This window comes from Chelon labrosus (assembly GCF_963514085.1).
Source record: "Chelon labrosus genome assembly, chromosome: 9".
Classification (NCBI taxonomy): domain Eukaryota; kingdom Metazoa; phylum Chordata; class Actinopteri; order Mugiliformes; family Mugilidae; genus Chelon; species Chelon labrosus.
In genome coordinates, this window is record NC_140359.1 from 19830892 (window position 1) to 19846596 (window position 15705).

General features: G+C 42.1%; 1 protein-coding gene across 2 annotated transcripts in view; it reads right to left on the minus strand.

Moving 5' to 3' along the window:
* The window catches only part of oxct1a (3-oxoacid CoA transferase 1a), a 39807-nt gene extending 24323 nt beyond the window's left edge, over positions 1-15484 (minus strand). For both annotated transcript variants that reach the window (XR_014699230.1, XM_084551517.1), the window contains exons 1-7: positions 15337-15484; positions 14300-14408; positions 13717-13807; positions 10027-10162; positions 9686-9835; positions 9168-9274; positions 8755-8815 (exon numbers count right to left, since the gene is read on the minus strand). Coding sequence is in view for 1 of the 2 variants with exons in the window: in XM_084551517.1 (XP_084407643.1) it covers positions 8755-8815; positions 9168-9274; positions 9686-9835; positions 10027-10162; positions 13717-13807; positions 14300-14408; positions 15337-15441 (759 nt within the window). In the remaining variant the exon portion in view is untranslated. The remainder of the gene's footprint in view (positions 1-8754; positions 8816-9167; positions 9275-9685; positions 9836-10026; positions 10163-13716; positions 13808-14299; positions 14409-15336) is intronic.
* Between the last annotated feature and the right edge of the window lie 221 nt (positions 15485-15705).

Below are 15705 nucleotides of genomic sequence, written 5' to 3' on the forward strand. Positions count from 1 at the left end.
GTAGCTCAGAGTGTAACCTACTTATTCCATTTACATGAGGGGCAACCAGCCGTTCAGAGCAAATTGAATTGAATCTCTTCTTATCTCTACTTCCTCCCTCAGCACTCCGCTCTGACTGAGAGGAGTCAATGGCTAAGAGTGGATCCCATCTTAGCGTTGTCATGGATACGAAGGCTTTGGTCTCTCGCGAGCTAGGGCTACTCAGGACCGTAAAGTGATTTTAGACTTTAGATTTTTTTTTCGCGGTTCTCTCGGCTGGTTCATGGTAAACCTCAGATGTTCCACGGTGAAAGCGAGGACGTACAAGAGGAGATCGGTAGCACGGGAGCACTGGTGCAGCAGTCCCACGCATTCACTTGGATTTTCTCTGGGGGTTTGATCTGTCTTAGGCGATAATGGAGATCTCCTCAGACGTCTTCATCAAGCGAGACTGAGCTCACTGCATCATACAGCTGGAAAAAAAAATAGGGAAGACTAGGGAAAGGGGAATTTATTTAATTAACAGTATGGAAATCATAATTTGCCTCTTCGGGCGGAAATATGCCAAATAGTGAGCTAAAAAAAATAAACAATATAAAAAGAGTTCCCACCTCAGAGCTGGGTTTATCCATTTCGGTTAGTTGGTCTCTCACACATGCAAACAAAGGATGTATTCAGCTCTATTTTCAATTAGCCAAGTCACAGCACAATAACAGGCTCATACAATTTAAATGTGTTGTGCACATAAAAAAAAAAAAAAAAAGCCTCTGGTCCTTTGATCTATGTGATGTTTCCCGGCTGCACTGGCGCTCAGATGTAGTTCAGACAAGAGGTTCAACGGACGAGGACGGATGGAGCTTCAAAATGAAATAATAAAAACACACACGCAAATGAGCAGGTGCGTGGAGAGAGAGAGAGAGAGAGCAAACAGGCGCACGCGTCGACATTGATATTCCTGTATCTGTAGAACGATTTTCACATCAATGAGAGCAGAGCGAGGCATGAAGTGAGCTGGCAGAAGGACGGAGGGAATCAAAGTGCCCTCTGGGGACACGGCAAGCGTTTTTTTTTTTTGTTTTTTTTTATTATTCGGTTTGGTTTGTTTCATTTTAGAGAACTTGTGCTTTTTTAGGCTGTGAGCTTTGTCGAATCTGGTTAATCTCAAACTGACACACAATGCTACCGAATTCCTGGAATAAACCACCAGCAGAGGCGCTGCATGAAGCGCTCCTTCTACAGCGTATCTGCATTCTTTTGCAGCTGAAATAAGTTGCATCTTTTGGCGCCGAGCTAACGCAAAGCTGTCTGCTTAAGGGTGTTCACTTCCAACTGGCTTACATTCCAATCACCAAGTTAACAAAAACACACGCAGTGCCAATTTACAGTATGCGTATACTATAATTATGCCAGGTCTAAAAAAAAAACAACATTTTAGCACGGCAACAGCTCCTAGGGGCTATAATGTTAATTGCACCCTCGATTACCAAGGCAATGGACTGAATGAATGAAGTGAATTGCTAATTTTACTCTTTTAGGATGCCTTAAAGTGATGCGCGTACTACTGTGAAATTTCTCCTAAGGGTGCCGCCAAAGGAGAAATTGGCTTTCGGAGTCATCCGTGACATTAAAATTATTCCTCACATGATAAGATACGACAAATTTCATGAGAATTAGGTCACTCATTTAGCCTCCTCCTATATATATATACTGTATGCTCTGCACAAAAATGTTAACATCATCAGTTTTCTTGGACACTTGGTGGTGAAATAGTCTGGGCATCACAAGAATTGCAAGAATCGCCTGCCAGGGGCTATAAATCCAAATCAAATGGCCATCTGGCAAGTAGTCGCTCAGCAACTACATTCCGGATAATAATGACTTCTCTAACCTTTGGCCTCCTACTTTACTCAGGAGGAATTAAAGCATTCATGTAACTGAATTAAACAGACAAAAATGGGCATAATTAATTAGTCAAACATTTTTTAATCGAATTAATGTAGCACTTTGGCAAACTGAGGTGTTAAGAGTGTGGACGAGGTTCGGTAGCTAATGCTTCGACTGTTGAGCATACGAGCATGCGAGTCTTAAATGCAACAGTCAAGGGGTCAGGAGAAAGCGATGGGGTGGCTGCAGGAAACCGGGCACGAGGATGGCAGCGACACTACACTCTCATTACTGCGTGTATTTATAGACTCTGTATCGTCCTCCCATTGTGTGTGCACGCGTGTTTGTGGGCACTCGGCCACGCTCTGTTGCCGCTTTCGGGGCTCAACTCCGGCTCTGTACTCTAACCTAGAATACCGACATCACGAGCAATCTGTTTCCTCTCAGTGGAAGCTTGCCTCGCCTCTGACAGCCATCACAGCAACCGGAAAAAGGGAGCCAGCCAGGCGATGCAAATCCTGACAACATTACCGCAACTACAAAAATACATATATATATTTTTTTTCAAATGAAGCACCTTGCAGCGTGAACATTTGGAACGGATGATATCACTCACAGCTCACACACCAAGATTGCTTGCACGCTACATGAGATTCAGATGACAGACCAGTCGTGAGGAACCTTTGAACATATAGTCAGACATTGATTTTCTGCATATGTTCGGCAAACCTGTCCCCTTCTGCTCACTCCAACCATCTAAACCAAACTAGCACTCACTTGTCTCTGGATTTAGTTTCAGTCGTCAGCAACTGTCAGCACGGCCCTTGAATTTAATTCGACCTGACTTTCTTTCAAAGTCCGTGGTGATCTAAGTGGTGAATAGTTCCAGTTTGGATGAGGCATGAGCAAAATGTCTATTGGCACTGCAGACGGGCAAGTACTGCCATCAGTATGCATATAAATGTAAGCTGTAAGACAGACTTTACATAAATGAATCAGCTTCTCTGTTTGGTTACGCTGAACCTTCGAATGTTTTAATTAAAGCAGAAAAAGCCTGTTCTTAGCAGCTGCAAGCACACATGCTACCTTGTACTAACAACTACTTTACCCTGACCCCAACATGAATTTTATATTTATAATATGCAAATATGTACTCGGCAGGATAAACAAATAAAAAGCCAACTTTCGGAAAACCGACACCTGAATGTGGGATATCAGCGATTCTTTTAACTCCGCAACTGTAATTACTTCTCCTGACAGTGGTTTTAATGTTGTGGCTGATCGGTGTACTGTACATCATTCTTTCATGCGTCCACCACTCGGCTGCTTCTTTCGACACTTCAATAAATGAAAACTGTCATGTGCCACTACGCCAGCTCCCCTCAATGTCTCAAGGTACTTATTAACCGCATCAGCGCGACCGTGACATATTTTCCAACTTTAGATGCGGACGGCTGAACATACGCACTGTTTTACAGGAACAGGGTTGTCAAAGCTTTTACACCCATCCGTCCACTGATATCACACCAATTTGCTGTGATTGCAGCCAAACTAGCTCTGTAATTACCCCCCATTTCTTCAGAAAGGTTGCAGCTCGGAGTCAGAAAAGTGACAGCACACGGAGATCAATTTTAAAGCTGCAGTCTCAAAGACTTTCGTTTAAGTAAATGTCTGTTCGGTCACTATCTGTGGCAGAACCGGGTAGCACAATAGTGAGCTTATGGTCTTATTATTTTAATTGCAGCTAATGCAAGCTGAACATTTCCTACGGCTGCAGCTTTAGAACTTGCAGCTACAGACTCTACAAAACAAGACAACAGTCATCTCGTCATCACCAATTTGAAATAACGCAGGGAGTAATGCAACAAGAAGCAGTGACAGTGAGCTGGTAGATGACGAGCTGCAAGGTAAGCTGTGCGTGCTATTCATAGACGTGTGTTATGTGCACTAATGGCCTATTATTGTACGACTTTTTTATTAAAACAACAGTAGTTCGCTTTGCTGCACCCAGAATTGTGTGATCTGTAATATTAAACCACATTTGCTTTTTGACTCAAATACACCATTTAACCTTAGGGCATATCCCAAAGCATGAATCTGATTAAAGAAAATGGCGTGACCACTTTTGCAACACTGCTAAAAAACCTCGATCACCTACCACATCCCTCCCAGCATCTTGTGCAGAACAGAAATGGAACGCTTACATTGCACATTTTAAGGCTCATTTAGGATACTGCGCGACATAGACGCCGTAACTTATGCACGCAGCCTGCACCGGTGCAAGACATTTATACTGACTACCAAATGCTAGTCTGCGTTGTCTCTCTTTTGCCAGTCGGGTTCATTTTAGTTTCTACTTCCTGCTTCACCTTCAACAATGGCGACTGAAAGCTTCGCCGAAATTTTGCCGAAGACGAGTCATACAAACGTTTGTATCTCCGAACCTCCTCAGTCAACCTTTCCTCGATGTGTTCCATCTTTACTGATCCACGAGAATCTACTACCAAGCGGACCAATCACAGCTCATGTGGTCTGTGTTGCTGTGGCGCGTAGTTACGTTTCTGGAGAGGTGCATGTCAGGCAACGGCGCTAGGCTCTGCAAAAGGTCTGCGAAGGGTCTGCGTATGCTCTGCACTGTCGCCGAAGTCTAAACTGCCTATTATGCACACAACAATAGATCCATGAACCTCTTCAGGCAGGAAATGATGGGGAAAATAAGTGGCTTTCTAATTATTTGCCAACGGCAGCTTTATTTATGAAGCTAGTAAGGGGCACAACTGTAAAAAGCTCAACAAGGGGTAGAAAGGTGTGTAAAATAGCATGAAAACGGCTGTAATAACTAACTGAAATTCCACCGGTGAGCAAACAATTGAGCGTGGCATGCTGTGCCACAGAAGAGAGGACGGCAGCGGGTTTCCGAGGACAAACACTGGAGTAGAAGGAAATTTAAGTATGAACAACATTCAAGGCTCAATTGAAGCCGAGTGTTTCTTTTTGTGTGCGTAGGATTTTTTGCTGCAACAGTAATAAAGTCTCAAAGCGCAAAACAATGCCCTGTTGCAGCTCGGAGTAAAGACCGCTATTTTAGTTTCAACACCAACGTGCAGCGGGAGGCTGGTGCTGAAGCCCCTGAGGATAGAGGTCATTTATATCCAATTAGACCTCTTGTCTGGTTATGAGAAGAAAACACACTTAAAAATACATTCATTCAGCGCACACATGACTGGCTTGTTGTGCGTGCATATTAACACCCACACCGACCCATTGCATCCCTACAATAACACAGTTGAGTCATTTTACTGTGACTGAGAAGTCGAACAACAGCAGAAACTACTGCTTTGATTCAGTCTCTGGTGCACTGTAGCCCACAATGCACTGGGGCCTTTCACTGTACCTGAGATAAGGGAATAACCGGACCAGCTGGATACTGTGGAACATTGAACAATTGAATACCAGGGTTTGGTTGCCTAGCAACCTTGGCGGGAGCTGGTGATGATCTGAAAATTTTCTTTTGTGAAATTTGCTTTTGTGTCGTCCCGTTTTCTGACTTTGAATGCAGAAAAATATAGATGCATGTAGAAAAACTGGGGCAGGAACAATAATAATAATAATAATAATAATAATAATAATTATCTGGAAACCATCAATGATCTGATGGAGGGAAATGTGTCTCTTGCAAGGAAATGGAGCCAACTGGCAACGGCAGCTGAGTTACGGCATAAAATATGGTGGAGAATTTGGAAGAATTTGCTTCCCAGAATTACTATTAATGTCTTTAGGAAGTGGAGTGATCAGGCTACATATCTATTGTATATGTATGTTAGACTGTCAGGAGTTGAAAGGTCTTGGGTGTAAGGAAATACTAATTTAAATGGACACTCTGATGGCAGACAATCTGAGATATGCAGCGTATAAATATTTCATATAGCAAAAACACAGCATACTGTTTTAGTACACATGTGTTGCAACACCATGTAAATAATCCCTGTAATTCCTGTTTACATATGCACTTTACTCTACAGTCATGTTCACATCCTCCATGGACGGTTTGGAAAGTTTTTTGTATGTGCTGTGTATTGTTTTATGTTTTTGTTCATTAAAAGTGTCTTGTTCTTGCATGTCTTGCAAATTGCCCCCAGGGGACAAATAAAGTTTTCTGAATCTAAATCTTAAGTGTGAGCATATCTAATGTAGAACTTTCAGATTAACTAAAAACGTACAGGCTGTGCCAAATCATTCTGCAAGTTAAGTACTCAAGCACAGGTAATTCAAACATCTGTTAAAAAGCACTTGGTTGAGGTTTGGGGATTTGTATTTGACTACATGGCTCCATGTAGGATTAGAACCGTTATAATCTGGACTTAATCCAATAACTCAACCTAGCTGTGTCTCCATGTAGATGTTTAACTTACCCTTTGACTGAAACTGTGATGCGCCTGAGAGTGTCCACCCTTTCACGACTATTAATTGCTTAGCACCTGAACAGTTTGAGCCTACCCGGCTGCATATAGCAGGCCACAGTGATGAAATCCGGCCCAGCAGACACTGTTGAGTTAAATGAGAAACTTCGAAATCACCGTCGAGCCCGTCCGTTGATTACTTGCGCCAAGGCAGCGGGTTTAAATATCGACAACAAGTAGCTCCGATTTATGAGTGAGCGTGCACCGAATCCTAAGGGATGCATTTATCGTCACAGAGACACTAATTGCTTAAGTATCAAAGATAAAAGGTTCTTAATGGGTACTGCAATACATGCCTATCACTTTATGGTGAGCAATAACTTGTCACAGATGACGTTCAAACAGTATGTTCCCTGCAATGCCTGAGAGCAGGCGCCATAAAAATTGCAGGTGAAATCTAACAAATCACCAGAATGATAAGATAAAGTGTTCAGAGAGCTATGATAACTACTTACATATACACCTGATGAATGTATGCTAGTTCCATTTTCCACCAGAAATAGTGTTATTTCAAGTACACTAAATCTAATTAATAACCAGGAATGTGAAGATGATGTTTTTATAACTTAATTTCAATTTAATACTCCAATTGTATCCGATGTCATTTATCATCAGCGCAGCCCAAATTACAATGATCGTCCCACCGCGACAGAGGCATTTAGTTGTGATGTCGATGACAGGTTTTGTTATTTGAAGCATGAAAAGGGACTAAAGTGCAAAAATCTTCCAAACCAGGCTTATTTGACACAGTCTGGCTCCTACAGCTTGCAGGGACCTACATTTGGGACAGATTCATCTAGCTGAAACGCAAAATGCAAGAGCTCCCCGTTCTTAAAATAAGACGATTTGTGTCAGGTTGGAGGATGCGATTTGGGTGAGGTTAATTGAGTGACATGCGACGTTAATTCTTTTCATAAATAGGCCATTCAAAATATTATTTATTTAGGCTACACGCATGCTGTCTGTCTAGTTTCAGTAGGGGTACAGAGGACTTTGCAGAGGCTACATGTGCAACTTTCCTCAGACCTTGTTAGCCGTGGTATGTAAGGCACATCGTGGGAGCTTGTGATGTATAGCAGGATCTAAATCTCCCTCTCAACTTGTCAGGACGTTCGTTTTTTCTCTCTCTCTCTCTCTCTCTCTCTCTCTCTCTCTCTCTCTCTCTCTCCTATCATTCCCGCCTCAAAAACAATCTTAGAAATGCACCTGGATAATGAAAAAAAACAACTGTCAGTCCAAATGCAGCCTGGGTAACTAATCCCTTTAAGAAGATGTTTCATCCTTTCCACTCTCCAAAAAAAAACACCTTGAGCAGATGATTATGGTTGCACAAAGGCCGAAGAAGACAGTTAAATATTAAATCCCACAAATTATACTTCTTCATCTCAAACTGCTTTATCGTTATTATCAAGCTCAGCTCACTGTGATATGAACATGATGCTGAATAGTTGAAATTCAGAGTTTCTTACTTACCGCTACAAACCTAATTTTTCAACTCACTCGACCGTAAAGCCTCCCTAACACAGCTCCAATGTGACAAAATGTACTGCCCCATTCGGTCCCAGACATTCCTAATCAACAGCAGGCTAAATCTAAGGTCCGGCATCCATAGAATAATTGAAAATGTGCGTGCTTGGTGGAACCCTGTTAGATTTATGAGAGACCCTTTTTTTTTTTTTTTTTGCTACTGATTTATTTTCGGAATTGCACCCACGTTTTATGGTTTTCACACGCACTGCTTTTTCTTCCTGCTGCTCTCCGAATCAAATCGCGTCTATATGGGAGGTGCGAAGCCGTTTGTGTGTGTCGGAGGGGCCGGGAAGGAGACACACACACAGGAGAGATGAGCGGTCGCATTTGTAAAATGTCAAATGCTAGACAGACGGGTAATCTCACAGATACAGTATGGGGAGGCTATGTCACAGGCAGCGTTGAGATGGCTGGACGCTCTCCGTTTTTGTCCAAGCAAGTGGTGCCACGTCCTTTCAGGGCGTTAGATGTTTTGTTGCCCTACTGGCAACACAATGCATGGTGTTGTACTCTTTATGTGTGCATGATTTAATCTCAAATCAGTTCTTAAGCCCATTTGCTTAAGGGTTACCAGTTAAGCATATTTATATTATTTTTAATGTGATTTTATGTGATAACCCCACATGACCTCCAGGAGGCACTGGAGTAACATAATTATTTTCATTTAGATATTTATGACAGTATATGCACGTGTTCAGCTGTTTTTGTTGATATTTATATTATTTATATTTTTAGCCAAGTTAGCCTACTTGTGGGTCCTGAATAAAATGTATAGAAAGGTCTCAAAAGCCATTACTCGACAGCTGGAGAGTAGATTTTGATGTAACTGACAGACATTTTTAACGAGACACATTGCAAGGAGACGTTAAAAGCATCCGATTGTGTTGTCGAAATCCCATACCTCAACTATGGTGGTTTTAGCCGCCTTGCACATGGGCTGGTTGAAGTTCCTGGCAGTTTTCCTGACGGACGGGAAGGCAGGACAGGTGAGATTAAAACAAACACGAGGCAAGAAAAGATTTAAACACAAATCAGATACGAGGGAGTTTGCTGGAGGACCCTGCCCTCTTGTGGACAAAGGCTTTTATACATCTGAGAGGTACGAGATTAAAATGTGTCCATGTAAAGACTCTTCTCAAAAGTGAATTTCAACTAACATCTAAAAAATAAAATGTAAAAAATGCAGCAGCTTTCCTAAAACTACAGTTTGTCTGAAAACACAAGCAGGGTGATCAAAATTAGTCAAACATCAAGAAGAACCAAGACCCAATAAGTCTGCGCTAATGACGTGTGAACTCTTGTTTCATCGATTACCTGAAAACAATGTTTCCCGCCTTGTCAGCTTTCCAAGCCTTGATCAGGGCAAAATCACCCGTGATGGCCTTTTCCATGATATAGTGCCTGCCGTTGAACTCCTTCACCTGCGCACAACACAAATCAAGACTTTGAGCGAGCGCTGAACAGTTGAAGATGAAGATGGCGCCACGTATTATAGGATTTACAGATGGCAACACGTTACACATCTATATTGCATATAAAAATAGTTGGTCTTGCTGTCAGTGTAGTGTGCTTTTTGACTGTGTTTAAAGTCAATAATGTGACTTGTTAAACCCATCCGTGTCTAAAGAAGTTTAGCTTTTGGGAATAAAGTCAAGGACCATCGTGGGGAGTACACAAGAATATTTTTAAGAGCAAGTACCCCAGCAGATCTTTACCCATCAAATAAACCTCTGTGGGAACGTGGCCATGGGGAAAATACATGCAACGAGCTTTGCATTGAAGTGCCGATGAGCTCGATCGCACAGGCACAACAGGGATGACAGCGCTCTCACCTCTCTTTTCTCACTGGAAATGGCAATGCTCCCATCTTTGTTGTACTTAATAGGAGAGCCTCCCTCCTGGATAAGAGTACCATAGCCAGTGGCTGTGAAGAAGGCTGGAATACCGGCGCCCCCAGCTCTGATCCTCTCTGCCAAAGTGCCCTGCAGGAAAAAAGACAGACCAAAACAAATGTCTCCACTGCATGCCTTCGTTAGCGTCGAGTGTGTACTGTGTTATGAATGCAGTCGGAGATGCTTGAGATGCTGGAATATAATATAAGAATGCTTCTTTTTCGTTTCGTTTGAAAGTTAAAAAACTTTTCCAAGTGTTTTTATTTTCTGAAAAAACCAACCTGAGGCGTTAGCTCCACTTCCAACTCCCCTGCCAGATACTGTCGCTCAAACTCTGCATTCTCCCCAACGTACGAGGAGATCATCCTCTTGATCTGCTTAGTCTGGAGCAGCAGGCCCAGGCCAAAGTTATCCACTCTGATAAATACGTACAGAAACAAAAAAATATATATTTTACTGTGGGTTAAATTAGGCCACAGTGTTTCAAACTAATGCCAAGACAGAGAAGTTCGGGTTTAGTCTAGAAACTTCCAGCAGTTTTGTAAAACAGAACAGGAAAAAAACGTAGATGTAGATGTGTAAAGCTTATGTAGATTATTTTCCAAGTCAGAGTATTAGGTAAATGTGTAAAATCCTGTTTACATAATTATAATAATTGTGATTATTTTCCCTCATATCCCTCCATACCGCATAAAGTTCCACCCTTTGACTGTGAATGTATTCCCTCCGTAGGATTTAGATGGGTAAAAGCAACTGCAATTTTTTTGCCAGATCTTAAAAGAAAAGGCAGAAACAGGCCCTAGTCCAACTGCGGCTTATCCACACCCATAATCGAATCCATTGGACCAAAACCAGCTGCAGGCCCCGGTGGAAACTTGGAGGCAGCGAACGTCTCTTTGTTTATCATCCGTCAAAAAGGTACAGATCAGAGGGACTGCGAACCGTAAAACTGTACTCGAACAGAGCTCTGAAGCTAGACTTGTCACTGGAGTTGTTAAAGTGCTCGTAAAAATGTTCTAGCAGTTCGAAGAAGACTTGCTTCATGTCTGTAGCAGTCATACAAGCTGCTTTAAAGAGTGTATTATCGCGCAACAGAAGACAAAAGTCAAATCCTATCAAATATCTTATCGGGTGTTTCTCACTCTGTCCAGATACAGCAATCAACAAGCATCTTCATCTTGTACAGTACCAATACATAAGTGCTGTATGTTAATATAAGACCATGCATCCAAAAATACTCTCTCTCTCTCTCTCTCTGACGCTGCTCCAAGTAATCCAAGCCAAGAGGAAAGCTGAGCTTTGCAGAGAATGAGTCCTCCCTCTTTTCTTGTATCCTAAGACGCTGACAATCAGGAACTAACACTTTGTCTTTGATGCTAATCTGGAGTCAGCTGACCATATACAGTATGTGGGCCATGTGCATTCAGACAGATAAATATGATAATCACCCCATACACTGGTGTTTTAACACATAATTTGCACTGTTTGCAAAGGGTTCGGCAAGGTTTACTCGTGTCAACGGGTGTATGAGGACTGAACGATTCCCCGCGCCCGCTAATCAGAGCAAGCACTGATCTTGGAAGCTGCCTTTTATATACTCTATCTATTCAGTTTGAATAAACCCCCCGAAGCAGCTGATTATAGAGTCAGTGCAACGCTGCAAGGGGACACGGTTTAGTCGCAGCCCAAGGATCCTCTTGTGTACAGCTGGACCCACTCATCTCATATTACAGCGCATAAAGAGCCACTGTGTTTGAGCACAATAGCAGTGTGTCCAGACACTCATTCGACCACGGTGAGAGACTACAGCAAGAAGTTCCCTCCTCAAAAGAAATGTAGCCCAACTTAAGGATATCTTTAATATACTTTGTTAGTATTACACCTTAAACTAAGATCTTGATTTTCTGGATGATAGTAGTCAAGTGTTCTGAAGGAAATGCTCTCATTATTTAAAGCTAACAGTAGCAAATAATGAATTCTCAAACTTAAGTCCCTGAGACAACAAACCAAGGCTTATTCTGCTAGTTTCATTGACGAGGATTCATCGTTCATTTGCGGTTTCATAAAGAAGTAAGCAGAGGAGGGGGAGTTTTCAGCTTTAGGAATCTTCTCGCTAAAATTAAATGTTACATAACTACTTCTTCCCCGCTCAAGCTCTCTTCCCTCCTCCCCACTGAGCAATGGGAATTCAAACATGATTCAGATGTGACCGAGGGTGAAAAGACAAGAGGCCAGAGACAGCTTTCAGAAAAGAGTGTAAAGCAATTCTGCTTGTGTCAGTGTGGCTTTTGTTTTTCAACTCTCCTCCTGTTGCTGAAATATACACCAAACTGGCATATCATTATGACCACCTTCCTAATATTGTGTAGGTCTCCCTTGTGCCTCCAAAACACTTGTGACTCATCAGAGAATGGACATGGGTCTTCTGAGGGTGTCCTGTGGTGTCTGGCAACAGAATGTTGTTAGTGGGGGCCTTTGAGGGGAGGGGCCTCTGTGGATCATCCCACAGATACTTGATCAGTTTAGGATCTAGTGAATTTGGAGGCCAGGTCAACACCTTGTGCTGTTTATCATGTTTTTTTTATGTTGTTCCTAAACCGTTTTTGTGTGTGTGTCTGTGTCAGGCTGCATCCTGCTGGGGATGGCTGCCACCATCAAGGAGTGTCACTGCTATGGGGTGGGGGTGCCTGCTCTGGTCTAGGTGGGTGGTACATGTCTAAGGAACATCCACATGAATACCAGGTCCAAACGTTTAATAGCAGAACATTGTATTGTCACAAGATGGTCAAAGTTATTTACTTCCCCTGTCAGTGGTCATAATGTATTGCCAGATTGGTGTAAGCCAGATACATGTGTGCCTTGCCCGTCTATCTATAAGTCCTCCTAGCAAACAAACTGGAAGGAATGAATGAATAAGTTTGACCAGTTGAAACTTGTTTAGAAATTCTCAGACACAACTCAATAGACAATACGGCCTGTGTGGTATTTTAAAGCAGTCCTCTGCAACAATGAACTGTCAGCAGTTTAAAACATATAGAGCATTGTGCGGCAGGGGGCTTCCTGGCTCAAGTAAACATCCTGAGTGCATGTTCCAACAAAAAATTCAAAGTCCACGAGAAAAGTCCGGTGACCTTGTATTACGCATACTAGCACACGTCACAGGTCAGCGTTTTAAGGCTAAAACAACCTCTGACACAAATAATTATGTTCAAATCCTGTGTGGCAATTTGTTCTTGCTACTTTCTACGGCAAAACTCAGCAACAGACGTACCGAACTGCACTGAAAAATGCTGGATTTCAAACCACAAAACCTTATGTCATTTTCCATTTCAGTGGCTGGAATAAGATTTCAGTCGCCATCTCAAGTTCCAGCGTCGCTATGTAAACAGTTGAGGAAACGTTTAGTGTCACGGCACGCTGGGTTTCAACCACAGAGGAACAATGCAACAAGACACCTGTGAACAAAAACTGCAATGAAAAGCATCGAACATAAAAGAGCTCAATATCACTTTTTTTTCTTGCAGGAAATTCACAATTCCACCTTACACTGTTAAGAACCAGCATCAAAGGATAGATGATATCCCTTTCAAAATAAAACGAATCTCTCCAAAGGACTTAGACTTTATTCTGCAATAAATGCAATAAAAAAGACAGAATATATAATAGAGGCATAAAGGTCAGCGGCTGCTCTCCTTGTGCCTGGATTGAAAAGTTTACACCTGCTTTCAAAATCAATACCAATATCAGAGTCATAACAGAACAACACAGACCTGCAAATGGAGTCCAAATCAAGACTAAGAAAGATCAGCTCATGGGCTACACCAGAGAGAGGATATCACTAACTTAATCCCTTTTTTGAAAAAGTACACATTCTGATAAATTGTTTTATTGCTGACAAATGAGTGCAGCTATCATTGCACAAATGTACGAGTCAAGTATGCTTCCACACATGCACACACACACATACCTACCCTGCATTGTTACTGACTGCAGTGAGACCCTTGACACCTGTCTTCAGCAAGCTGTTGATGAGATTCTCTGGTATACCGCATAATCCAAAACCTGTGTTGTAAAAAAAAAATGCATTTTAAATAAAAAATGCACTTTAAACAAAAAAACAATGGACCCAAGAATAACTGGGGAACTTTCACCTAGTAGATTATGGACATGGAGATAGTGTGTACCTCAAATAACACATGATCACTTTGGCTATAACAAGTCACACAGGGGACTGTGAAAGTCCACTAACCTTGGATCAAGCCTAAGGACATTTTAATCTTGTGTGTAAGGTGTCAACATTATACTGACTAAGGTCAAATTGTGCATGTCTGATTTTCTCTCCCTCAGACTGAAATGTGACACAATGGAAAATGTTTAACAATGTCACTCTGAACCTGACTATAAATAAGAGCTGTGGAATTTGTGCGCGCTTCAGTGTGTGGATGATAATCAACCAGCATGCTACAGAGAGTTCAAGCTCATTTAACTCACTGCGTACACACAGTAAAAAGAAAAAGAAAAGAAATCAGCAGTCAACGAAACTCGATACGTTACCTCCCACAAGAACAGTAGCTCCATTAGGGATATCTTTTACTGCATCTGTAGGATCGGAGTAGAACTGCGAACTTCTCTGGCTGGAGGCAGAAAAGTAACACACACAAGTCTGTAGAGAGCAGAGCAGAACATGAGGCAGATTACATTTTAATGAGCGATATTGGATAAAAGCTTGAAACTTAAAGTGCCACTAGTAAAAAGATGACAAGGTGCCTGATAGGTTTGTACAGTTTAAAGTGGTTGATCCCGTTTATTCTGTGGAAGAAGGGAAAGATAAACACGACGGATGAAAAAGCAAATCCCTTAACAAAAGGTTTGGGAAGCTCACAGCCGAGATCATGTGTGGTAGCGAGATGGATCCATTGAAGAAATATTTGGCAAGACATTTTGTTTTCATTAGTCACATCCCTGATAGTAGCTAAGATACAAGGAAGTGCAGTCATCAGAGGTATCACATGTTTTTCTGCATGTTATTAATAAACATAACCTACCCTGTCCAATGGTCACACTTCACTTAGGGAACTGAGTAAAAGTTGATCAAGACTTGGTGTCGCGTTTATTTGCCAATCTATTGCACAGTACGGAGTGGATTATGCAAGCAATTAACACACCTTACTTGGCACTGGAGGTATTAACAGTGCTGCAAGTCAACTGACAAATGTAAATCGTGCGCTTTAAGTCACTTATCTATTAAATTAATTGTGAGCTAAAATGGTCCGTTTTAAATTAAGCCCTTTTAAAAGTTGTCAACAATTTGTATACGGTCGCGAAAATGAGAATACCCGCTCGCCCGGTTATGCAGCCAGGAGGTTAAGGTCAGTTCACAATATAACCGAGACCAGACCTACAGGCTATACAGTCAATGAACCTCACAGACACATATCGGAATTGCTGGCAAATTACTTAATTTCGTTTTCATTCCAACCCGATTATCGTCAGACAGAATAAATTGTGCATGATATTTTGACATTTTAATCTCGCCCAGTCACCCGTAGCAATCTGATTATTTCTAGAGCGCGTTGGCGTTAAATACAGACCTTGCTCAATTGGTGATTAGCGAAGTTTAATTTGGTTCTGCGGGGACCTGAGAGGCTTTTGAAGAGTACATTTTCCGCTCTGCATAACGCTTTGAGGGCCGCCATGTTTTGAAGAGCACACGGGGAGGGGATGTGTCGAGTAGACCAGTGCGGCAGGCGGACGTCGGAGGATCTCAGGCTGAACAACAGTCGCTAAGTGTCGCTGCGAGCCCGGCTGTTAGAGATGTGACGTTAGCGAACGAACCGAATCTATTGACCGACTCTTTAACACGAACGATTCGAACTGAGTCACAGTTGCCAGTCGTTTTTTTTGTTTGTTTGTTTGTTTCACACAAATGCACACAAGCTCCAGACTGAGTGCATGCACAA